This window comes from Gymnoscopelus microlampas, assembly GCF_963454915.1.
Source record: "Gymnoscopelus microlampas genome assembly, chromosome: 16".
NCBI lineage: Eukaryota > Metazoa > Chordata > Actinopteri > Myctophiformes > Myctophidae > Gymnoscopelus > Gymnoscopelus microlampas.
In genome coordinates, this window is record NC_139953.1 from 34,678,982 (window position 1) to 34,704,715 (window position 25,734).

Below are 25,734 nucleotides of genomic sequence, written 5' to 3' on the forward strand. Positions count from 1 at the left end.
GGGGGTCCGTGGCCAAATACATATCATTGTGGGGGTCCTTGACATGAAAAAGATTGAGCACCACTGATATGGAAACATATGTTTTTCAGAATACTGTTGAGATTTAGGAGACATGTAGAATCGGCTTCAGGTCTCAATGAACTGTGTTTTCAATTTATTCATGGCAATTATTAGATTTCATTTATGAAATACTTAAACACATTTTAATTGATTTTAATTGATAAGATGTTGTTGGTCCGGACCGACTGTGCTCCAAAAGATCCAAGCAACATTCTGCACTGTGGTTCTGACCATGTACTGTACACCCTCGTAAGAAAGGATCCATTTGATCCCCCCGGGTGTGACCCCGGACCTGACGTTGAGCAACAGCGTACCATACTGGTGCTTTTCATGTGGATGGTCTGGGGAATTAAAAGCAGTTTAACCACATTAACCCTGGCGCCCATATTTTGGGCACAGTTATTATAGGCGGACATTTTCTAAATTTGTTTCAAAGATAGACAAATTATAAAACAGGTCTTAAGTGGTTAAGCCACTCTGAATAAAAAAAATCTGCTAAATGCCTAGCATCATGTAAATCTAATAATGTAATTTAGATAGCATGTTGTTCAGACAGATGCTAGGTTTCACTCTATAACCTGGCGTTAGACAGGCAGGCAGGCAGACAGACAGACAGACAGGCCTTTATTAATCCCATGGGGGCAATTCAATTGTCATGCCAGGACAGCAGTTATTACACACAGGACAGATACAGACAAAAGACACAGCTGGGTGTAAATAATAATAAGAGAGTAAGCAGTGTAGAGCACATTGGGATTATGAAAATAGTTGCAGAAACCAGGCGATTTTTAGTTGAACTTCTGCCTGCCTTTTGACTGCCTGACAATTAGCTTGATGAAAGAGCTATTAACGGGTCTATTAAAGAAATAGTTCACCCCCAAAATGCCTTTTTTTCTATCGATTAGTCACCCCATGGAGACTTGAATTCATGGATATTGTTTTGTTTTTGTCGCATTCCTAAGCCAATAATTTGATGACCAGCAGACCGGTAGGCAGCGGTTCCGGTAGGAGATACAAAGGAGACTCTTTGTGTCTCCTATCGGAACTGCTGCGGCCGTATTTCTACTCGGGAGAGTGTTTTTTTTACCCCGATTAGTAGTTAGTACTCGTAGTGTAAGGCCACCTTTAGTATACAGTTAGTCCAAGTGTAAATAGACAATCGAACCCCAGTAGTACTTATGTGACTATTTACTTGTTGATTGTTGACAGGGGTTCATGCTTATTCTTTCTGATAAGACGTACTAAGATACTTTAAGTTTATAGGGTTAGGGTTTTCATATGTTTATTTATTTTTTTACATATATTTATATAGATAATCATTAAAATCGTAGTGTTTTGCCAATTATTTGGGGGCCCACTTAACAATATCCTCACGCCCCACCAGCGGGGCCCCCGGCCCACAGGTTGAGAACCACTGGTCTAAAAAGCAAGCAGCCCTCTGACCTCATTTAGTGAAAACTCAATAGCTGGTGGCAGTGCCAAGTGTGCAGCAGGGTGCCAACCGAACACTGCAGGCATAGCCCATTAAAACCGGGAAAGCATCCGTGTCATTTTATACTTTGGCTATTCAAAAATAGCAGATATACAAGCTCATAGCGCGTCACTTCCTACTAAGCTATAAGCTTGTAGATCTGTTTTTATTTATTTATCTTGAAGCATCCCCCGCTATGCATGATGGGATTGATAGCCCAGTAGTGCTACTCTGAATGAGAGCCATTGAAATGGTGTTTTCTCTACTTAAGAGTTTTAACTTGATTTAACTTGACTTCAGTTCTCTAAGCTGTAGTTTCAAAACTATTCACTCAATCTTATTAACCAATATATCATTGTTTTGCTATGATTCCCTGCTTTCATATGACATGAAAAAATGAAAATGAAAAATGCTAGATGACTCCCAGTCATATTTGGTCATATTTGTGCAAAACAATTTGACCGCAAATCTTTGCTTCTGGGGGTCCCTGGAACAAAATATTTTGAGATGGCAGTCCACGGCCAAATACATCCTCCTTCACTTGAAAAAGTTTGAGCACCACTGTCATAGTGACATTTAGAGGGATTTAGAAGACATTTTTTTAGAATGGGCCTCAGGTCTTAAGGGGTTAGAAGAACACAGCACAGGCTGGAGCAGAGGATGTGCCCACAGTGCTCTGCAGATAGAAGAGCAGCATAATTAATAGCAAATATTTTCCAGTTTGGGTTTTTCACAATTAATTATTGCGATTAAAGTCCGAAGACGTTTTACTTGGCACTTGATTAAGAATTTATTAAGACAGAACCTAAACCACTTAAACCCTATTCGCTTTGTTGGACGTCAGTAGTGAAAATAGCCTGATCTACAACCTTAGATCGGCTATCTAGGTTCTAGCCAATGTTGTGACCTTATAGATTGATTCGTTTTTTCCAGAATATTTGCCTATTTTCACCAAAGGTTTGCCTGGTTTTCACAGAATGTTTGTCTACTTCAACTTGTTACGACATGCCCAGAATAGGGATGGTAGGGTTCATGTCGTTAAGCTACTCAGTTTAACCACATTAAGGCTGGCGTCCCTACTTTGGACATGTCATCAAACCTAGAAAAAATAAATAAAATATATCTCCCAAGATCACAACACAGCCGGGACGTACTAACACTGGGCTGCAAGGAGGGGAGCATAATTAATAGCGCATATTTTCCTATTTTGGTTTCTCAACATTAATTATTGCGGTAAAGGTCGAAAGACGTTTTACTTGACACTACATTAAGAAAGTATTAAGCTGAGGAAGATCACGATAATGTGCAAGAGGCTCAGACATGCAGGAATTGGATTAATTGTTGGCAGCAGCGCATGGCGTTGCTGTCAGGCAGAAACCTCGTATCTCCATAACGTTTTATTGTTCCCCCCGTAAATAAACAGTCGTGCAAAAGTAGTGAAAATAGCAGATCTACAAACTTCTTTTTGATCTACGAAAATATGTTTTTGCTAGATCGCTATTTTCACCATTTTAAATATATATATTTTTTTATAATAATAAAAAAGGCACGATTTTGGAAATACAAGGTTTCCACCTGACAGTGACGATATCATAAGTTGTTTGCTTGTGCAGTCTTTATCGGCCATTGCCCAATACCCCGGCATGGATGTAGCAAAGCTGCAGCTGCTTATTTGCAAAGCCAAGCCCGAGGCGTCAGTGCTGGGATATGGCCATGCTGGATTTGTTTAGCTTATTTCAGTTTACTTTGGTCTAGACTTGTCTAGTCTAGCTTAATTTGATTTATTGGACATTAAAACAGCATTAAAAGAGTTTAATGTAATTTAACCAACTTGAACCGTGTATACTTCGTTGACCGGGATCCCCCGGAGGCCTATACTTGGGCCCCTCCTTCCCCCCCCCCCCCCTCTACGCCAAATAAATTAGTTGAAAATAGCCATTCTACAGGCTCACGCTACGACATGTTGTGAGCTTGTAGATGGCAGAATGTTTCACAGAATGTACAACATGCTGATTTCTCGCTATAACGTCCATAGCATTAGCCTGGTAAACCCTCCCTCCGGAAATCTCATTTCCATTTGATTTCAGGAGTGAGTCTGGCATGATCGCCCATTCTGCAATATTGGCTGTGGGCGGGAGTTGGGCGGGAGTAATACCGTTGACTGACAACCCCATCAGCCAATGATCGTTGTTCCCCTTCAGCCAATCAGCAGTTCATTTTTACCACCTCCGACTAATGTGACCCAACGGGACTTTTGAGACGGCCATGCCCAAAATAGGTTGCCTTATTGGGATACATGCGTGTCACTGCCCGCCCCTGCCGGTTCTCTAAATTTTTATTTTTAAATAGGCTCTGTCATGATTAATTGACCACATATATGAAGTTAAACAACTGAATTCTATCCAAACGAGATCTTAAAAGTAAATTCCGTGTCTCAAAAAAGAAGTTTGAGAGCGTATTAAAACCGAAAGTAAGAAGTGAAGGCACTCGCACAAACAACAATGGCTGCCGTTCGTCTTTTGTCGGCTGCACTCAGGCTGTACTCGGCTTCATTCGGGCTCACTCGAACTCGCCACCTGATTGGCCAACTGTCGCTGTCAATCACAGAACGATGAGCGACGACGCTGATAGGCTCGTCCATTTGGTGTACGGGCTAGAAACACCCAGACAAGCCTTCAGGCCAGACTCCTTCCTGAAATCAAATGGAAATTAGATTTTCCGGAGGGAGGGGCTTTACCAGGCTACCATAGCATATCTTGTACGGTATATCTGCTGCTATGCTCGAGCACCTTATGTCTTACCCACCGGGTAGATATACTATGTGTAAATATGTAGATTTTTTACCAGCTTGCAAAGCACGCTGGTCTAAGAAGAGACTGAGTCTAGTCAACACTTTCTCAACACTTTCTCGACACTTTTTCATCATTGGCTGTCCTTTAAGCCAATGGGGATACTTTCCCATACTCTGAACGGGCGGTCTCGTCTCGTCTATGGTACTAGACACGCACGCCTCTTGCCTCTATGGCAGTGTTGCCAGGTTCTGCGAGAGAAATAAGCAAGAGGTCTAAGCCAATGGGGAGCCGCTAGCAGTGTTGCCAGATTCTGCGAGATAAATCAGAGAAAACAGAAAGCAAGCTGGTATACATGACTGAGTCATGTCTTGTTTTTTTCTCTTTCTCTTCTCCTTCCCCCCACCAGCTTCTTCTTCCCTTTCTCTTTTATGGAAATAACAAAACAATGGAGCTTGCACAAAAACGAATTTCACCCACTGTTTTACACCTGTAAACCTGTGTGATGTGACAATAAAGTCACATCACTGATTCTGATTCACTGCCTATTTTCACTGCCTATTATGACTTGCCCGGAATACGGATGCGAAATTGTATTTTTAACGATTTCTTTTGTGGCTTTTATGCCTTTATTGATAGGATAGTAGTCTGACAGGAAATGGTGGGAGAGATGGGGAGTGACATGCTGCAAAGGCTGTCTGAATCGGGCAGTGGCGTGCACAGACATTTTGAGGGGCAGGCGCTCAAGTAAATTATACTTTTTTTTGTTTACTTGGTCTGCTCTTTTTTCCCTCTACACCTATACATCTTTGCCAAAGATAGCCGATCTACAGGCTTGTAGATCTGCTATTTTTGGCTAAAGTTCTCCTCAGAAAAGGGATGCTAGGTTTCGAGTGGTTATGGTAAAAAGAAAAATCATATCACATAAAGATTTGGCGGACCCCCTGTAGTAACTCTGAGGACCCCCTAGGGGTCCCGGACCCCCTTTTGAAGACCCCTGCTGTAAACTGGAAAAAAAAAACGTTCTTTTTTTCAAAAGGGCACTTCTGGTCAAGAGGGCAAAGGGCAGGTGCTCTAGCACCACCTAGAGTCTATCTGTGCACGTCCCTGGAATTGGGACTCGGACCCGCGACACGCTGTCAGGCTACTTTGGAGCCTAGATGCCTGGACCGCTTCGCCAGCGGTCCAGGCCGGCTGTCCAATTGTTTGTTTGTTTATTTGTTTTTGTCCGTCTGTCTCTGCATGGTGCAGTGCAGGGTGCTGAAATGGCACAGCTATGTATACCTCCAGGTTGCCGTGTCTGTAGTCTGTGGTTGTATATTTGGTTTATTTGACAGACTGACAAAACATAGGAAATAAACAACGCAACTCGGAATGATCAAGAATAACAACGATGCAAGAAGTCAACCACTGTAAGGATTATAGTACACATGCCAACAGGAGTGCAGAATATCATGTAAACCTGGGCCTTGAAGAGCCCAGAAAATGAGAAGCAAAGACTAAACGACATAATTGACTCTTTGTCTGAGGGTTGAGTTGTAAACAGCTGCATACAACCGCCCTTTGATACCGTCTTGTTTGTTTCTGGATAGACTGCTAATCTGTCACGCTTTGTTACCGCTCTATCATATGTCTGTACTCACACACTTACACACTCAGTAGGAAGTATTGTTGTGTTGCAGAGCCTTTTACACATAACCAGATTGTTTGCGTCCAATACCGATTTTTGATAGTCCCACATCACCGATTACCCGTGTTTTGACCAATATTGTGATTTTTAGATTAAAGTTTTTATGTTAGAATATTTCACAAAAAAAGATAATCACAAATAACCTTTTGATAGATAAATACAACTTCAATATGGAAGAACATTTAATGTTAATTAATGAACAAGCTAACAATACACGTAAATTGAACCTTAATAACCACTTAAGCCCTTGTGGAGCTTGTAGATCAGTTATTTACACTATCAAAAAGTGTTTGTGAAAGTGTAAAGTTATTAAATATGGCAGTAATTTCATTTGTATATTTACGTTATTTGTCATATCTGCCCTGTGCAAGCCTAAAACAGAAATTATTATTATTTATATTTTCCCATGTTCGCTAATTGCACTTAATTGTTTGACAATTAATCGTCAAGTACAAAGTCATGATCGTGACAGCCCTTGTAATGACAGGTTGAAAGTGGTTAGAAATTGCATGCTCTCAACGTGTTGCGGGCGCTTTGTGAGCTTGTATCAGCTTTCTTTTTGAATAGCCAAAATATACATCTGCAAAGTAACTAGTAACTAAAGCTGTCAAATGATTGAGTAAAAAAGTACAATATTTGCCTCTGAGATGCAGTGCAGTAGAACCACAAAGAATCCAAAAATGGAAATACTCAAGTAGAGTGAAAGCCTCAAAATGTAATTCAAGTACAGTACTTAAGTAAATGTACTTAGTTACTGTACACCACTGAGTAAATGTACTTAGTTACTTTCCACCACTGCCCTCATCCTCCTCCCTCCTCCCATTCCCCTTGACCTAGTAGGGCTTTTAATGAGAGCAGGAGGGCAGTGGTGTGCGACCTGTCACAGGCTCTGCAGACAGCCTCTCTTTGTCTGCGGAGGGAAAAAAAACCCTCCTTCATTGACTGCGTGTGACAGAGACTGCAGTGATTCAAGCCCCCGCGGGCCTTCGCTTGTCCGTACGCCACCCCTGATAAGGGAGCCACTGTATGGAACACACACACACACACACACACACACACACACACACACACACACACACACACACACACACACACACACACACACACACACACACACACACACACCCCCCCCCACAGTGACACTGTTCCATTGCCCACAGCTTTATCTGCATGACTGAGGATGCCTTTTTCCTCTTTCCCCCAGTTGCATTTTGTCACTGTCAAGGTGGAAACCTTGTATGTCCAAAACCATTCAGTCTTTATTACTATTTAGAAAAAGAATATAAAATAGCGAAAATAGCCGATCTACAAGCTATAGACCTGCTATTTTGCGCGATACTTCTATGACACAGTAGGCCAGGGCATTCATTTACGAAAATATATTTAACCCATTCTATCCGGGAATGCATCTACAAATGTCTTACCGTATGTTGCTATAATATCAATGGTTCTCAAACTTTTCATGTCAAGGACCACCCAAAATGATATGTATTTTGTCGCAAAATATTTTGTTCCAGGGACCTTAAAAGCAAAGATTAGAGTTACAAATGCTCACTTAAAAAAAAATCATAATTTTTTTAAAATAGCAGATCTACACGCTCATAGCGTGGCACTCGGTGCCACGCTATGAGCTTGTAGATCTGCTATTTTTTGAATAGCCAAAAGTATAAAATAATGGCTATAGCTAAAATCTAAAATGACACAGATGCGTGGCACAGATTAAATGGGTTAATTTACAAGTTGAAATATGGAGATATGAGTTTTCTGCCCTGACACCCGGCAACAGTTCTTTGCCTTGCACATTGCAGGGCATTCAGCCTGGGCACCACTCTTCTTCTGGAGTGACGTTATAATGAGTGCAAATGTAAGGAGCAGCTTGAGCTTGCTAGATTACCAGTCTGACCAGAAAACCAAAGGTCAGAGCCTCGTGCACACCAAGAAGTGCTTGGAAAAACCAAAATGAAATGACATGCGAGAAAAAAAGGCCAATGTGGTATTAGTCAACACATCCTCATCCGGGCTCAGAAAAACTACCCAGTGGTCAACCCACTAACTACTAACGCCTGATTTATTGTTAGTCGCACGCACAGTGCAGCGTCTCGTACCAAAAATAGACTAATCTACAAGCTCTACAGTTTGTCGCAGTGCTGCCACATTTGTGAGCTTGTAGATCTCCTATTTTCGGTCGTGATCTGCTATTTTTTTGCAGTTTTGCAGTTAAGACCTGAGACCGATTCTACAAAATGTCTTCTAAATCTTAGATCCTGTTGCTCAAACTTTTTCATGCAAGGACCCCCAAAATTAGGCCTATGTATTTGGCCACGGACCCCCATCTCAAAATATTTTGTAATAGGGACCCCCAGAAGCAAAGATTTTAGTCAAAAATGTTCCCTTTAAAAAAGATATATATTCAAATATTTGCACAAATGTTCAAGATTCTTCAAAAATAGCAGATCTACAACGAGTGCCGCGCTATGAGCTTGTATATCTGCTATTTTTGAATAGCCAAAGTATAAAATATGGATCTACAATAATCTACAAGCTCACAAATTGTCAGTGTGCGCCACGTTCTGAGCTTGTAGATCTCCTCTTTTTCGGTCGTGAGACACAATGCTCAACCCAAGCATGAATCAGGCTTAATTCGTGCCACAGAGCCCTCCATTATGGACGAGAAGATTTAGTAAACTTGTCCACGTGGACTGCGGGTTAAAACTCGGCTAAACATATAGCATGATGTCACATTTATGCAAATTAACATTGCAGCGCATATCACGAGCCTTTGGACCAAGGGGCAAGTCTTAGATATTTACGATGAAGCCGACAAAATGGCCAGAGTGGCGCTGTTTTACCCTGCGCCGACCTGCGGTGTCAGAAAGAATTTATTTTAACGCAAGTGAATGGGTTTTTTGACAAACTTTAGACTAGATTTTCTTACTGTAATAAAAATTGTCATAAATTCTATATGCTTCCAGTCGCTAGTTTAAAGTCTCCTTTCAATCATCAGGATATGCGTTTTGCTAAATTATGGTCCTATTTATTATAAAATTGACGATAAAGTAGGCTATTCTCTAGGAGGGGCGGGATGATTTGATTGACAAGCTACACAACCAATAGCATTCATTCCCCGCCCCCCGCTCTTGATTGACAAGCTACCCAACCAATAATGGTCTGGTCTCATTCTGACGCGTATTGAAAGATGGCAGACCTACAGTCTTGCAACAATCGGCTTCATTTTCGGTCTGTAGAAAGCAGCGGAGGGGGTTTGTCCATCTCATTTATACAGTCTATGCTTTGGACACAGTATCATACTGTATATCGCTGCATGCTGCCGGGCCGAAGCCTCTCATCTCCATATTTTAACTTTTGACGTTTTTGAGTGGTGCCAACCACTCCTATATCTGACTTTGTCTGTGTGTCCGTCCGTATGTATGTCCAATAAACAAACATTGATGACAACATCAATACGGGGCAATATCAAAGGCACCACTCTCTTCACACAGGGTGTGATTTTTTTTTCCGTAAATGAATGCCCTACTTGATCATACTACAGCGTCAAACAAAAGTATCAAAAATAGCAGAGCTACAAGCTCGAACTGCAGCGTAAAGCGACACGCTTTGAGCTTGTAGATCTGCTATTTTTGGCAGTTTTGCAGTTTTGGACATATGAGGTTTCCACCCATTCAGAGACGATGTGCAGCTGAGCCTGACACCAGTAGCCAACTTTGAACGCAGCAAAGCCAGCCCTCTCATTACAGACAGAGATTACAAGGCGGTGAATACTGTCCAAATAAAGTTAAACAGTTATCTGTCTTTCTGGAAATGTTTTCCACTGCTGTGTGGTTTTGCTAGATGTCTCTTTATCAGCTGTGGTTTCAGATTAAAACCCCCCCTTTTTTTTTACGAGAATGAAACTTGCCTGCAGTTTATACACAGGTATCGTTTTCCCCCTTTTAACGTTCCACTTGTTTTGATCTTAATGTTATAGATTTTGTGGTGGTTCCCATCAACATTGGATATTTGATACCATCTGTTGGATGAATCCGACAGGATAACGTTGATGTTAATATCGCAGCTCTGGGAGAGTAAAATGTGGTTCAGATGTCACTGCTAACGGCGCACATTGTCACATCGAAACCGCAGATCAACAAGCTCACAGCACGATGCATTGTGTGAGCTTTGTTGATGGGCTATTTTCAGCAAAGGCTTTCCGCCCACAATAACGGAAAACAGAAACAAGACTAGTATAGAGCCCTGAGGGACTCCGCTCAACCATATGGGGTGGTTAGGTTTAACACGTAAACGAGCGCACTAAAACAGTTTTTTTCCAAATATATAACATCACAAAACCCTGTATGGCATTTTTTATTTAGCTATTTTCATAGGAAGAAGACCCGGACTGGATCTGCATTCAAACAGTAAAATCATTAGGAAGTATAGTATATCGTTGCTGTCAGGCAGAAACCAGCTAACTCCATTTTGACACTTTTGCATTTTTTTCCATAAATCAGGGCCATTGGACACCCTTTACGTCTGTGTGTTGTTGGTAGAAAATATATATTGAACCAATGAAAAGCATTAAAAAGCGCTTCTGACAAAACCAACTAACTCCATTGGATCATCAAACTTTCTGCTAAACCAGCTAACTCCACCGGAGTTAGCTTGTTTTGCTGACTCCAGGCTCCACCCCCTTTTGACCTCCAACCTCATTGTGAGCTTGGAGGTCCATTCAGCTGTTCTTATCAATGATGAACAAAACCTCCTAACTCCACTTTTTTTCATATCCTGAAAAATGAACATTTTGGAGTTAACTGGTTTCTGCCGGACAGCAGAGAGATATATATATATATACACAATATACATATATATATTACCCCATTTTGGTCCCTCTGGTGGCCCCCACTTTGCAAGCCCCGTGAACAGAGATAAACTCTGAAAGACGGAACCGAGTTCTGTGAGCATATTTTTGGGGCCAGAGTGGATTGAAAGGGAGAGCAGCTGAGGAACAGACAAAAGGGGGAAGAGATGCCGAGATGTGATTTAGTTGTGTTTATGAGAGCCACTTCCTCTGCCTCTCGCTGGGGGACCTCTCCCTAAAGCACACTATCAGATGTCATTGATAATGTTTTATCCATGCCTTTTTTTTTTGGTCTTCCATAAAGAGAAACACAATACCGCCTCCGAGATGCGAGTCTGTCAACGGGGTGCTTTCATGCTGGGGGGGGGTTTGAAAATCTTTTAACATTTTACACTCACTAAAATGTTCTATCAGTGGTTCTCAACCTTTTTTTCAAGGACCCCCAGTTTGATATCCATTAGCCGACAAACTCCTCATTTGATCAAAATGTTTATCTCTGGGACCCGAATCTCCACCGTAAAATCTTCAGTGTATATTTAACTCTGAGAGTGTGCTAAATGGAACCAAATAGACATGTAAGGCCCAGGGTCAATTTGGTTCCATGTGTAAGCTCTCAGAGTTAAGTTACAGACCTCCGTAAGGCAGTGGTTCTCAAACTTTTTCATGTGAAGGACCCCCAAAATGATATGTATTTGGCCGCGGACCCCCATCTCAAAAGAAATGTTCTAGGGACCCCCCCCCCCCCAGAAGCAAAGATTTGAGTTAAAAATGTTCGCTTTAAAAAATATATATATATTCAAAGATTTGCACAAATCTTCACGATTTTTCAAAAATAGCAGATCGGTGCCACTCGGTGCCACTCTATGAGCTTGTAGATCTGCTATTTTTCAATAGCCAAAGTATAAACTATGGTTAAAGTGGTTAAAATGATCATGAAGCTATATTAACTAATTTAGCTGGGGACCCCCCGGTATCCCCCCCAAGGACCCCTGGGGGTCCCCGGACCCCACTTTCAGAACCAATGCCGTAAGGGACCATTTCTTGGACCCACGGTGGTCCCCGGACGCGACGTTGAGAGCCAATGCGCTGATCAGATGTCATTGATAATGTTTTATCCATGCCTTTTTCCGTAAAGGGAAACAAAACACCGCCTCCAGATGAGATTCTGTCGACGGGGCGCCTTCGAGCCCGGGGTTTGAGAGTCTTTTAACGTTTTACGCTCGCTCTGAACTTTTACAAGTTGGAGGATAACTGCCAACTCTTGTCCAAAGTTGTTTGAAATGAGGGTAACAGCTTACAGTAGATGACCAACATTACAATACAACAGCCACCCAGGAGGATAAGGGTCAATAATATACCCCCGCTGTACAGTATGATCTCAGTGCAATGGAACCCTTGTTCAAAATGTATAAAGGGTTCCCAAACTTTTCAGGCCCTGACCCCCCAAAATAATCATATTTGAACTGGGGACCCCCCCAACATAATCATGTTTTAACTGGGGACCCCCCCAAATAATCATATTTGAACTGGGGACCCCCCAACATAATCATGTTTAACTGGGGACCCCCCAAAATAATCATATTTGAACTGGCGACCCCCCAAAATAATCATATTTGAACTGGGTCCCCCCACCCTCACAAGCACTTGGAATGTAGGAGTTGAGGCATTCAATTTCGTTTGACTCGGTTCCACTGATAAATATTGTGAAAATAGCATCTACAAGCTCACAACAACGCCTCGCAACGCGAACTTGTAGATTTTTTTTTTGCCTCTTTCTTATATCATTTGACAATTTGGCCAATGTTTGATATATATTGCAATAAAAATATGTGCTTCTCAGAACATCCCAAAGCACACCTGGACACACCGGTGTGACTCGGCACACCGTTTGGGAGCCATTGTCCTTGCAGTATGCAGTATAGACTACAGTACATTCAGTTTAAGTTTTATCTCATTTCTTTTTTCCTTTATCTGTCCTGTGTTTCGTACTGCGGTATACTGCCATGACAACTGGATTTCCCTCGCGGGATCAATAACGGTCCATCTATCTAACCAGATAGATGAGTGATAGAAAAGAGTGAAGTGCTGAGACATGAAATGAGGGATAAGAGTTGAGACACAGGTTAGAAGAATGTTCTTTATGTTTGTTGTTTTTTATTAGACTGTAAATCGTTCAGCGTAAACGCCCGACTGAGTTCCAACATCATCATCATCGCGTCTGCTCTCGTCTCTTCATCTTATTCCAGCTGCGGTAAATTATATAGACTCGGGTTAGTTGAGTTCTATGGAGCAGTGGGAACCAGGGGGGGGGAATTATGCGTATGCATGAGAGGAGAAGGTAGTAGCAGGACAAGGGTTGAACCTCCTCTACAAGCCCATTGTGGTGCAACGCGTTGAAATACGGTAGTATTGGGCACTCCTCCTGCTCCCTGCTGACAGGTGCCGCCCCAGCCAGTAGGAGTACACGCGCACAGTGACAAACACTGGCCAATTGTGTTCGTATATATATAGACCAGTGGCAACGTTGATGATGGAGAGGGCCACTATATTTCCACACTCATTCCAGAGGGCCACATTGCATATACTGTCAGGCCCTTCTATGTCACACAAAAATAGCCGATCAACAAGCTCAAAACGCGTCGCTTTGCGACGCGTTTTGAGCTTGTAGATCTGCCATTTTTGCTATTTTTGAATTGGAATCCTGACATTATTTTTGCTATTTTTTAATTGAAATCCTGAAAAGTAACATTTTTATTTAATTTAAAATGCATTTAGTTATACTTATGTTAACTTTAAGAACTTAAATACAAATACATTGGACATAAAAAAGAAAATTGAATTTTAATAGTCATTTAGCTGCTAATATAGACTGAAGTAATTAAAGGGGGTCATGTTTGGAATTGTAACAGCTGAAAGGAAAAATATATCAATATTCCGATATTAACCTGCGGGCCGCATAAAGTGAAGGTGGGGGCCGCATGTGGCCCCCGGGCCGCCAGTTGCCCATGTATGATATAGACGCTCGAGGAAGCCGGATGCGCCGCAGTGGATTGGAACGCCTAGACTCCGCGGAGGTGGACAGGTGCTTTACCACAGCGCCTGATATTTTTTCTAATTATTTGAAAAACACGTTTTTCTAAAAAAACGTATGTTGCTATATATTGTTTCTCGCTTGGTGCCGCGATTCAATCAAGCTTGTGGGTCTGCAACTTTTGATGCTTTTGTGTATGATCAAGTAGGGCGTTAATTTACGGAAAAACATAACAAGTTAGAAAATGGAGATAAGAGGTTTCTGCCCGACAGCAACGATATATAGATAAAATCTAAAATAAATGACACATGCTGTCCCGGTTTCAATGGGGTGAGTCAGTGGTTCTCAACCTTTTCAGGCCACGACCCCCCAAAATAATCATATTTGAACGGGGGACCCCCCACCCTGACAAGCACTTGGAATTGTAGGACTTGAGGCATTACATTATTTTGTTTGACTCGGTTCCACAGATAAATATTGTAAAAATAGCAGATCTACAAGCTATGTAGATCGACTATCTTCTTTTTCTTTCTTATTTTTGAAGTATTAAAAAGGTCTTAAAAGTCCTTAAATTGTCAATAAACTGTCATCTGGGGACCCCCCAAAATCATGTGGGGACCCCCCTGGGGGTCCCGACCCACAGGTTGAGAACCACTGGGCTAGGTGAACATTGGCATTAGCTGTGTGAGTGAAAGGAGGATGAGCAGCAGCAGTTGGATGGTGATTGGGTGAGAAGAGGAGGTGGAGGGGGGCAGTACATTCAGGGTTTTGTTCAGTGTTTGTGTTGGAGGTGGAGCAGCAGGCTGATAACAACCTCATGTCCTCCTCCAGGGAACCGAGAGGGAGGTCTGAGACACATGCAGCTTGTTTAGTCTGCATCTCCATCCTGCTGCCTTTCACTCTCTCTCCCTCCCTCTCTCCCTCTCACTCTCTTTCTCCCTTCAGCTCTGTTGGGCAGCCAGTGATGGAAGAAGTACTCACATGTTTTCCTTAAGGAAAAGTATCAATACTGATGCAATGTAGATGTAGTACAAAAGTATTGGCGTCAAAATAAACTTGTCAGGTGACAAGAAGGGCAGTTGGCTCTCATGCATTGAAGGAGGCATGAGCTCGGCCCTGGCCTCCTAGGCTGGTGAGGGGAGTGTAGCGCCCGAGATCACTTAGAAAATTGGCACCGGATGAAAAATAAGGGTTACAAAATCGCGGGATAAAAATTATTATAAGAAGAGAAATAAAAAAACATTGAATCCTCATTAATGGTAATAATGATGGATAATCATTAGACATTGGGGTTTGCACTTTTTGCTGTCTTTTTTTTTAGGAGAAACGGAATTTAGTTTTCTGATGCTCTCAGAAGGAAATGACAAAGTCATCCTTGAACAACCAAAATCTTGAAGAAGCACATGCGATACATGAACCACGTGATCATGTTGCAGTGAGATTAAAGAGTGCCGTAACTCTCTCTTTCAACGGGTCCGGGGTGATCCTGAAGCTCACTTGCACACAGAGTCAATAACGAAACAACAAACATTTGACGTCTTACGCGGTTAACTCTGACATTGCCGTCCGACTGGCTGTGAAGATGCGTCCAAAAAAAAGAAGGAACCCAAGTCCTGCGCTTTTTCGGATGCGTTAAAAATGGATCAAATCACATCGATTTCTAGGTGCAATGGCCATTACAGGTCAATTTTTATGCTCAGGATTTTGCAGTGCACACAGTGATCATGTACAACAACGATGCCCGACCTTTTTTGGTTCACAGTCAAGTGACGAGGTCATGTGAAGCTCCCTCTGCTCAGCAGAACATGTCCTTCATGAAAGGATTCAAGGAAATAAAGCTCTCTCTGCTGCTGCGCTGGTATTTGATCATAAACCTGCAGTTACAGTCGACCAGTTTCCCTTTTGCTGCGAGCACACAGGGCAATTTATTGTCACATGAAGCGCCCCCCGTTCTCCTCGTGCACACGCACGCTTTCCCAGGAAATGTTTAGAGGAACTGAGAGTTGCTGATGCTCACACTGATGAAGGCCAATCCCTGCTTAGCACATGGAAAGAAAACCCAAAACAAAACATGAAGGCCCAGGGCAAGGTGGGTCAGGGGCCGAGGTGTTCGGTGCGAGAGCCCAGTGGTTGTATAAAGCATTGGTTCTCAAAGTGGGGTCCGGGCACCCCCAGGGGTACTTGAGGGGGTTCCAGGGGGTCCCCAGCTAAATGATGGACAGGAACCAAATGGACCCTTATGGGTCTGTAACTCTGAGAGTGTACAAATGGAACCAAATGGACCCTAACGGGTCCATTTGGTTCCATTTGTACACTCTCAGAGTTAAATTAACATTGATTTTACAATATGAATTGGGGTCCCAGAGATATAAATGCCATTAAATGGGAGTTCGTAGCCTAATGCATGTCAAACTGGGGGTCCTTGAAATTAAAATGGTTGAGAATCACTGCTAGAGCCGTAAAAATCTTCTCTTATAGGGGTCCCTGGCTTATCTTTTCAAATGGGGGTCCGCGGGCTAATAAGTGTCAATTTGGGTGTCCTTGACATGAAAAAGTTTGAGAACCACTGGTATAAAGGTTAGGGAGAAGTAGGGATGCACCAGTTTATCGGCCGTACATCGTTTTTTCGGACGATACTCACCTTTTTAACTGTCATCTGTGTTTTTTGTTTAAAATAGAAATGGTACCATCTCATAATGAGCAATAGTGAGGACCAATAATATGAAGATCAGCGCCACACTTGGTGTGAACACTGCCAGTAGGCCAAAGAAGTACCTCCACTATTGCACACAATATGTGAAAAAAAAACATGTTTTATACTTTTTGAAATATTCTTTAATTTGATAATTAAAGTCAAAGGGGTCTGATTGCGCTGAAACCTTGCCCAAATTTGGAGTTATAGATCATCATAGATATTAACCACTTGAACCCTAGCATCCCTTTTCTGAGGAGAACTTAAGCCAGAAATAGCAGATCTACAAGCTCACAACGCCTCGCACTGCAGGGCGTTGTGAGCTTGTAGATCGGCTATTTTTGGCCAAGAGGTTTAGGTGTAGACTGGAGGGGAAAAAGAGCACACCAGGTAAAAAGAAAAAAAGTTTAATCTGAAACACAATTTTATACAATATATAGTAGAGGGGGTCCCTGCTTCATCTCTCTCTCAGCTAGGGGGTCCTTGGCCTGAAAAACATTGAAGACCCCTGCTTTATTAGACAGAAATGCAAACAGCACGAGGTACAGTCAAACATTTGAGCTAAAAGTCCCAAAAAGGTCCTGGGGACTTGTTTCCATTGTGGCCATATGATTACTCACAGGCTGGAACCATGAAGTCCAAGCCACGCCATTTCCATGTGGATGCTGAGATCCACATGATTAGATGTTTCGCTTGTCCACATGTTGACAATGATGGATTACAACTATGGAACATTAAAGGGATAGTTCACCCCCAAAACATTTCCTATCGATTACTCACCCCATAGAGTTCATAATTCATGGATATTTTTTTGTTTTTGTTGCATTCCTCTGCCAATAATTTGATGACCAGCAGCGGTTCCGGTAGGAGACTCAAAGAGTCTCCTTTATATTTCCTGTACCGTCCGGAACCGCTGCTGGTCATCAAAAAAATATCCATGAATTCAAGTCTCCATGCGGTGAGTAATCGATAGAAAAAGGTTATTTTTTGAGTGAACTACTCCTTTAATGTCAAAAAACAACACTAAATAAATGTGAGATGACTTGCTACTAAAAAAGGGCACACATGCTCATGCTAAACCTTTTCCCTGGAAACGTAACGGTAATGACAAAAAAGAAAAAAACACCTCATGCATGGTCTCATCCTTGTGGACTTGTAACTTGGTTTTATAGTTGTCATGTGAACCGGTGGGGGTCATAGTCACACAGAGGCAGCCGGAGCTGATAAGAGTATCAGGTGCTAGCCAGCTGTTAGCGCTCCAGTTAATGCTGTGTTGTGCTTCGGTCAAGCCTCATTAAAACATCGGCGGGACAATGCAGGACTCACACAGCTGTAACGTGTTGTTTGGTGACTTTGAACCCCCTGCGATGAGCCGCCATGCTAGGCTGTGTTCACTCATCTGCAGTGGTGTAAAGTAACTAATTACATTTACTCAAGTACTGTACTTAAGTACAATTTTGAGGTACTTTTACTTTACTATAGTATTTCCAACCTTCAGTACTTTTACTTGTACTCCACTACATCTCAAAGGCAAATGTTGTGCTTTTACTCCACTACAATTATTTGAAAACTTTAGTTACTGTACTAGTTACTTTGCAGGTATAAATTATTATATTTTAAAACATACATTAACCACTTCAGCCCTGTTTTATACATGCACATATACAAGCTCACAACGCTCACAAGCTCACAAAGCTCACAACGCATCGCAGTGGTGAGATTGTAGATTTGCTATTTTCAAACATTTTAGTACTTTTACTTTTGGTGCTTTAAGTACATTTTGATACCAATACTTTTGTACTTTTAGTCAAGTCAATTTTGAATTCCAGACTTTTACTTGTAACAGAGTACTTCTACATTGCAGTATCGATACTTTTACTTAAGTAAAACATTTCAGTACTTTTTCCACCACTGCTCATGACACGGCACTATTCAGCAGAAAGATACAGAGTCAGAGCTACGCGAGTTAAAGCATTAAAACTGATCTGCAGCTACTCAGTCAGGGTATATAAACTGAATGTTGGATGATTAAATGTCCTTGAGCTTCATGGGATTACAGTCAAATTGATTGATGGTTAGGAACCATAGATCACCTTACAGCATTGGTTCTCAACGTGGGGTCCTTTGGGGGGGGGGGGGGTTACCGGGTGGGTAATCTTTGCTGCTGGAGGTCCCTCGCAGAATATTTGGGGGGGTCCGCGGCTAAATACATATAATGTATGTCCTTGACATGAAAAAGTTTGAGAACCACTGTCTTACAGGTCTGTAATGTTATGGTCTGTTATTGGGGCGACCATGGCCTAATGCAGGCAACCTTAGGCACGGGTGCCATCATTGGCACGGGGAAGGGTAATCACTGACATAAGTGTGAGAGAGAGGATTATCTTTTTCTTTTTCAAAGATAAGATCAAGCAGACACGGCAGAGTCAATAAAACGTGATGTGTCCAGGTATGCAAACTCTGAACTGACTGATGAATAAGATGAGGTGGGAGTCTGGGAGATATAGGTGGGAGGGTTATTCCTCTGAGTCTAATGATCACTACAATGTCCTGACGTGAAAGAAAATGTTTGTATGTACAGTATATGGAGAGCCAAAATCTGTTGGGATTTCTTTTTTACGTGTTGTCATAATTAAGCTTAATAATGTTGATATGGCACACTGACTATCAAGAAAATAAAAACATGACAGTTCATGTCAAAAAAAGGTTGCCGACCCCATTTTGGTATGCACTAGGCTAGCCCTAATGCATACCAAATAGAAGTTTGAGAATACCCTGTCTGTAATCCATGGTTCATACCACTGCTCACCTCTGGTGTCTTGTCTTTTTTCCCCAGGTTCCATCCCATCTGAAGAGGGGGATTCTGGGTTTGTGACGGCAGCCCTTGGGAATACATGGAGTCACACGGTCAACACGCGTCTCATCGTGCAATATCTGGATTCTCACCAGAGACAGGTGAGGAACGTTTACACTTTAAATCAGTGGTTTTCAACCCTCTTCATATCAAGGTTCATTATTTATTGGGCATTTGAGCCACGGACCACCATTCGATGAGATTTAGACCCAAGACGTTTGTCCACAATTCCATGCTGTATTGATGTGGTACCATAGGAGAGACAACAGGCAGACGTTGATCAAATAACAATTATTTAATTAATAATACAGATGTTTAACAATAATTGCACTATTTTGGTTTCATTTTACGCTCTCAAGAGTTAAAGATCTACAGTATAAGGGGTCCATTTGGTTACCAACTCTCCATCACTCCACCACTGCTTTAAATGAACACTCAGGATTTTGCTGTCAAGTAGGTTAGTCAAATGATCGAATGTTCATGTTTTCATCGACAAAAATGAAGGCTTGGTGGTCTATAGCATTGGTTCTCAAAGTGGGGTCTGGGGACCCCCAGGGGGACTTGAGGGGGTTCCAGGGGGTCACCAGCTAAATGATGGATAGGAACCAAATGGACCCTTATGGGTCTGTAACTCTCAGAGTTAAATTAACATTGATTCTACAATGTAAATTGGGGTCCCAGAGATAGATATGCCATTAAATGGGGGTCCGTAGCCTAATGCATGTTAAACTGGGGGTCCTTGAAATTAAAATGGTTGAGAATCACTGCTAGAGAGCCGTAAAAACCTTCTCTTATTGGGGTCCCTGGCTTATCTTTTCAAATTCGGGTCCGCATGCTAATAAGTGTCAATTTGGGGGTCCTTCTTGACATGAAAAAGTTTGAGAACCACTGGTCTATAGGACTCTCCAAACTCGGGATCAGACTCAAAAACGTGGCCCTAGTGCTAAAGAAAGAGATCAGTGCAAGAGAAGGACAAATTTAGAGAGAAAGGAAGAGGGGGTTGAGAGAGACATGAGATGGGCAGAGACAGAAAGGAAAGCAGAACAAGGAAGGCAGACAGGGAGATGTACTGTATAGGAGGGAGCGGATAGACAAAGGTTGTTTTGTTTGTCAAACGTGTTTCCACAGAGGAAACCCAGTTGCTGAGTGAACTCAAGTTACTCTACTTGAGTTCAGTTAATCCATTACGACCGGGAACGCATCTGTTGTCATTTTAATATGAGCTTATAGATCTGCTGTTTTTGAAAATTCATGAAAATGTGTGCAAATCTTTGAATATATATATATTTCTAAAGCAAAGATTTGTAACTCAAAGCTTTGCGTCTGGGGGGGGGGGGTCCCTGTAACAAAACATTTTGAGATGGGAGGTCCACGGCCAAATACATATCAAAAAAGGTTTTCCAAATCCCATCAGTATGTTGCTATATCAGTGGTGCTCCAACTTTTCCATGTCAAGGACCCCCAAAATTATATGTATTTGGCCACGGACCCCCATCTCACAATATGTTGTTCCAGGGACCCCCCAGAAGCACAGATCAGAGTTAAAAATGTTCGCTTTAAAACATACATATATATATTCAAAGATGTGCACACATTTTCCACGATTTTTCAAGAAATAGCAGATCTACAAGCTCATAGCTATAGCTTGTATAGCTGCTATTTTTGAATAGCCAAAGAAATCGTAAAATGACACAGATGCATTCCTGGATTGAATGGGTTAAGTGAGAGCTGTTCTTTGCCACAGTGAGACGCAGTCATCTTCACACCCCACTTGAACTGAAGAGACGCGCTCAGTGAGCATGCTCCAGTGTTACGCCTATTGTCACCCCGTCTGAAACCGGGCCGCCACGGAGTGAAACGCGAGAGCGGCACACTCTGAAGACTACAAAGGAAGCTTCAAGGAACCCTTTTAGGGGGTTGTTATAGATGGGCAACCATAGGGGAAAACCCCCCGACGATTTACCTGACTACCATGGTTTTACAGAGTGTTCCTAATCATAGGAATAATGACGGTACAGTTAGCTCCGTGAACCTCTGACGTACTGTATTATGGGAGGTTCTTCGAGGAACCCTTTTTAGAGGTGTTTTTCCACTAAGGAACCTTGAAAACATGAACCTAGCGTCCTTATACTGAGCACGTCGTAATAGGCGAACATTCAGCAAAAATATGTGAATATTTGGCCTATAAATAGCAGATCTACAAGCTCAGCTCACTGACTTTATTTTTGAAAAAAGAGAGCAGTGTAGAGCAGTGGTCAATTGGGTTTAAGTGGTTACGGCATTGGTTCTCAAAGTGGGGTCCGGGGACCCCCAGCAGTCCTTAGGGGGGTACCAGGGGGTCCTTGTAGATCTGCTATTTTTGAAAAATCCCTGGCACAAAATATTTTTGAGATGGGGGGGTCCACAGCCAAATAAATACATATCATTTTGGGGGTCCTTGACATGAAAAAGTTTGAGAACCACTGGGTTACGGTACCTGTTGCTCTCTTGCGGATCCTAGGAGAACCATTAAATCACTCACAGCTTTTAGAGTAGCATGGCCCATGGCCAGCGCCACACAGCTTGTATAAGGTTACCAGAATTGCCCGAGGGGCAGCAAAGTATTTGCGTCAAACCTCTGAAAGATGCCAACATGCCCATGTTCGGTCGGTTTTGCATCACCCGCTATACAGATTTGATTTCCCTTTCTCTTCATGAATGTGCTTTTGGTCCAACGGTCGTTCCCTTGTTGAGTCTTGCTGTCATTGTGAGTGTCTGATATCCAATTTGCTTGTGTTTTTCTTTCTCGTCTGGATTCTTTTTTTCTTTTCTTTCTTTTTTTGTTCGTGGCTTTCAAGCTTCTTTCAAGGTGAGATGTTCTTACAAGCCCCTCGCTGGGATTTACTGATGAATGGACTGACCCTACATGTCCACAGCAGTTAAGTCGAGCAAAAATGTAAATGAAAGAACAATTTCAACCACTTTCAACCTGGAATCCCTGCATGTCTTTAATAATAATAATAATGGATTTTATTAAAAAAATCACACCCTGTGTGAAGAGAGTGGTGCCTTTGATGAGCCCTGTATTGATGTTGTCATCAATGTTTGTTTATTGGACATACACACGGACATACGGACATACACACGGACACACAGACAAAGTCAGATAGGAGTGGTTGGCACCACTCAATGTTTTTTTGAGTGGTGCCAACCACTCCTATATCTGACTATTGTAGCACTTTGACATTTAATGTCAAAGTGCTACAATAGGCAATTGCATAAACCATGGTTTTTCAACTGATTATGAACCAGGGACCACCACCCTGACTGAGAATCAACCTGGGGACCACTGTTGTGTTGGGAGGGGGGATATGGGCGTGGTATGGGGGGAAAAGCTTGAAATTAAATAATGACTGTTAAGGCCTTAATTGAATTTGTTAATTCGAGGTGAATTAAATCAAGCCCTTAACAGTCATTATTTAACTGAGATATGCTAGTGGTCCAGAGCTCAGAAAAGATTGAGAACCACTAATCCATTCCTTTCCCATGGTTGCCCTTATTCTCTTAACCTTCCATATTAAACTCATGTTAACTGATTCATTGCAACATGATATGTATGAGCAAGCACATGTTTTGATATGGATTGATATGGGCACATTTCCTACTATTGATGATTCAACCAGGTATACCAGTACAGTTTCCCTTGAAATTCTAACTCCCATTTCTGTGGAAGTTCTTGACATCTGACTTCCAAGTAACTGACAACATTGATGCGTCATCATACATCATACTGTTTCTCAACAGTGATCGATAAAATAAAATATAATACAAATCTTCGCTTTCCTACATTACTAAATGCATGGTCAGGGACCACATGCAATACCTTCACGGACCACCAGTTGAAAACCCATGGCATAAACAATCACACAAACAAAACATTTAAGAAACTGAAACAAGACATGAGGGCATAAAGCCTAGAGGTAAAACCAGTGTACCAAAAACAAATTAGGCTAAAATGTGTAAAAGAAAAAAGTACAGAACTTCAAATGTAGTAGAAAAGTAATTTCCACATAATAATTATATATATATATATATATATATAAAAGCAACAGATATTGTTGTCTAACATGTAAATGTTAGACAACTAGTATGTAGTATCTAGTATGTAAATATCTCAAGTTATCCCTTATCTGTTGCCCTACCTTTAAGTGGTTATGGCCAGAACCTGACATGACAGTTGTCAAGCTTCTTTGAAGGTGAGATGTTTTTACAAGCCACCTTGGTGGGTTTTATTAGTATTATTCTTTCATTCTTTTTTTTTTTTTTTTACATTTCTTTCTCACAACCAATGCCTTTCCTGCTCTTTCTCAGGCCATGCTGCACTACCAAAGCCCTTTCATGATCTAAAGCAGACAGAATCCATTGCTGGTGGTGCGTGGGTGCACCAAACAAAAGCATATACGAACAGGAAATAATTGGGGGCAAAAACAGGATGGCCAGAGTTCCTGCATTACAGTAGACGTCTATAAACGGTGCAGGAATAATGAGGAGATCAGTCATGTGACTCAATTGTTTTGGAAACCTTGGGTCAATCACGGGCTTACTAGGTACACTGTAACAATCCTAACGTCAAAACAATGAGGAGAAATCTGCTTGAATCACTGTTTTTCCACCTCGAATTTTGAACTCCAAGGTGAACTCCATTGCACCAGGCCAGTGTTTTCTCACGGAGAGAGTAGACAGAAATGCTACCATCTCATAATGAGCAATAGTGAGGAGTAATAATATGAAGATCAGCGCCACACTTAGTTATGAACACTGCCAGTAGGCCAAAGAAGTACCTCCACTATTGCACACAATTTGAGCTAAAAAGCATTATTTTACACTTTGGGCTATTCAAAAATAGCAGATATACAAGCTCATAGCGCGGCACCGAGTGCCACGCTACGAGCTTGTAGATCTGCTATTTTTGAAAAATCGTGAAAATGTGTGCAAATCTTTGAATATATACTGTATATTTTTAAAGCGAACCCACAGCTTCTGGGGGTCCCTGGAACAAAATATTTTGATGGGGGTCCGCGGCCAAATACATATAATTGTGGGGGTCCTTGACATGAAAAAAGATTGAGCACCACTGATATAGAAACATATGTTTTTCAGAAAACTGTTGAGATTTAGGAGACATGGACTCAATGGGTTAATTTGATAATTAATTACTGCGCTGAAACCTTGCCCAAATTTGGAGTCATGCATCATAGATATGTCATAGACCAGTGGTTCTCAAAGTGGGGTCCAGGGACCTTCAGGGTTCCTTACAGGTCTGTAACTCTGAGAGTTTGAAGTTCACCTTTGAACTTCAAGGTGAACTCCATCGCACCAGGCTAGTGTTTGTCAAAGCAGGGTCCGGGGACCCAAGAAAAGTGGGAAGTAGTCTAATTTCACGTTTATTTACTGTACGTTTTCACAATGATATATAATCTATCATATGAAAATGACTGGTTTTCAAAGGTTGGTGCTGGTTTTTCTCCACCGTTCTCCAACCCATACATTTCATTTAGATTATCCCAGTCGTATCAGTAGGCGGAGATCTCTGATCGCCTGCCTACGCAAGACTACTTATTATGTATCAATTTGAGGGTCGTGGACATGAACAAAGTTTGAGAACCGCTGCACTAGTCAGTCACATTTGCCATTTTTTACATCGCTTAGAGGTTTTCTGGCCAAAGTTGTCTGTTTTCTAGCTACTATTCCCAGGCACAAGAAACTGCATGTTGAAGCAGTCAGCATGTTTAAATTGCAGTGGGTGGGGGGGAGTCTTAGATTATGAATCAAGAGAAATTTGCTAGAATTACTGTTTTCCCCCCTTTTCCACTTAAAGAAGGGTTGAGTTGTCACTTTGACCCGCTACAGGGTCTCCATGTGAGTTTTTTGGCTATAGGCCCAGCATCTCTTTGCCTGCTATTATGAAACCATTCCAAAGCACTAAGTACATGTTGAAGCAATATTTAAAGCTGAAATGGTGGTGGTGTGGAATGATAGCGGGTGGGGGTCTCGGATTAAGAAAAACAACCACAGTGCCCAGTTAATGGGCTTGCTTTCGGAGGGGGGGCCGGGGCGGCGATGGTGGGCAATCCGAACCCAAGCATTTATCTCCACTTAGGGCCTAACGGGCTGCAGATGTCTGCTGTTTTCTTGATTTCTGGTTAAAAATAAACTCGGAGTGCTATTTCACAGTGGATTAGATTACCTGTGGTCGGTAATCAGTTATTTTGGCTACGACCCCCCCACCCCCCCTCAACCCCTCTCTTGAATT

At 42.0% G+C, this 25,734-nt stretch overlaps 1 protein-coding gene across 2 annotated transcripts in view; it reads left to right on the forward strand.

Moving 5' to 3' along the window:
- Nucleotides 1-25,734, forward strand: part of rad51b (RAD51 paralog B) — a 105,743-nt gene that overhangs the window by 25,034 nt on the left and 54,975 nt on the right. For both annotated transcript variants that reach the window (XR_014602626.1, XM_084083186.1), the window contains exon 8: nt 19,425-19,543. Coding sequence is in view for 1 of the 2 variants with exons in the window: in XM_084083186.1 (XP_083939312.1) it covers nt 19,425-19,543 (119 nt within the window). In the remaining variant the exon portion in view is untranslated. The remainder of the gene's footprint in view (nt 1-19,424; nt 19,544-25,734) is intronic.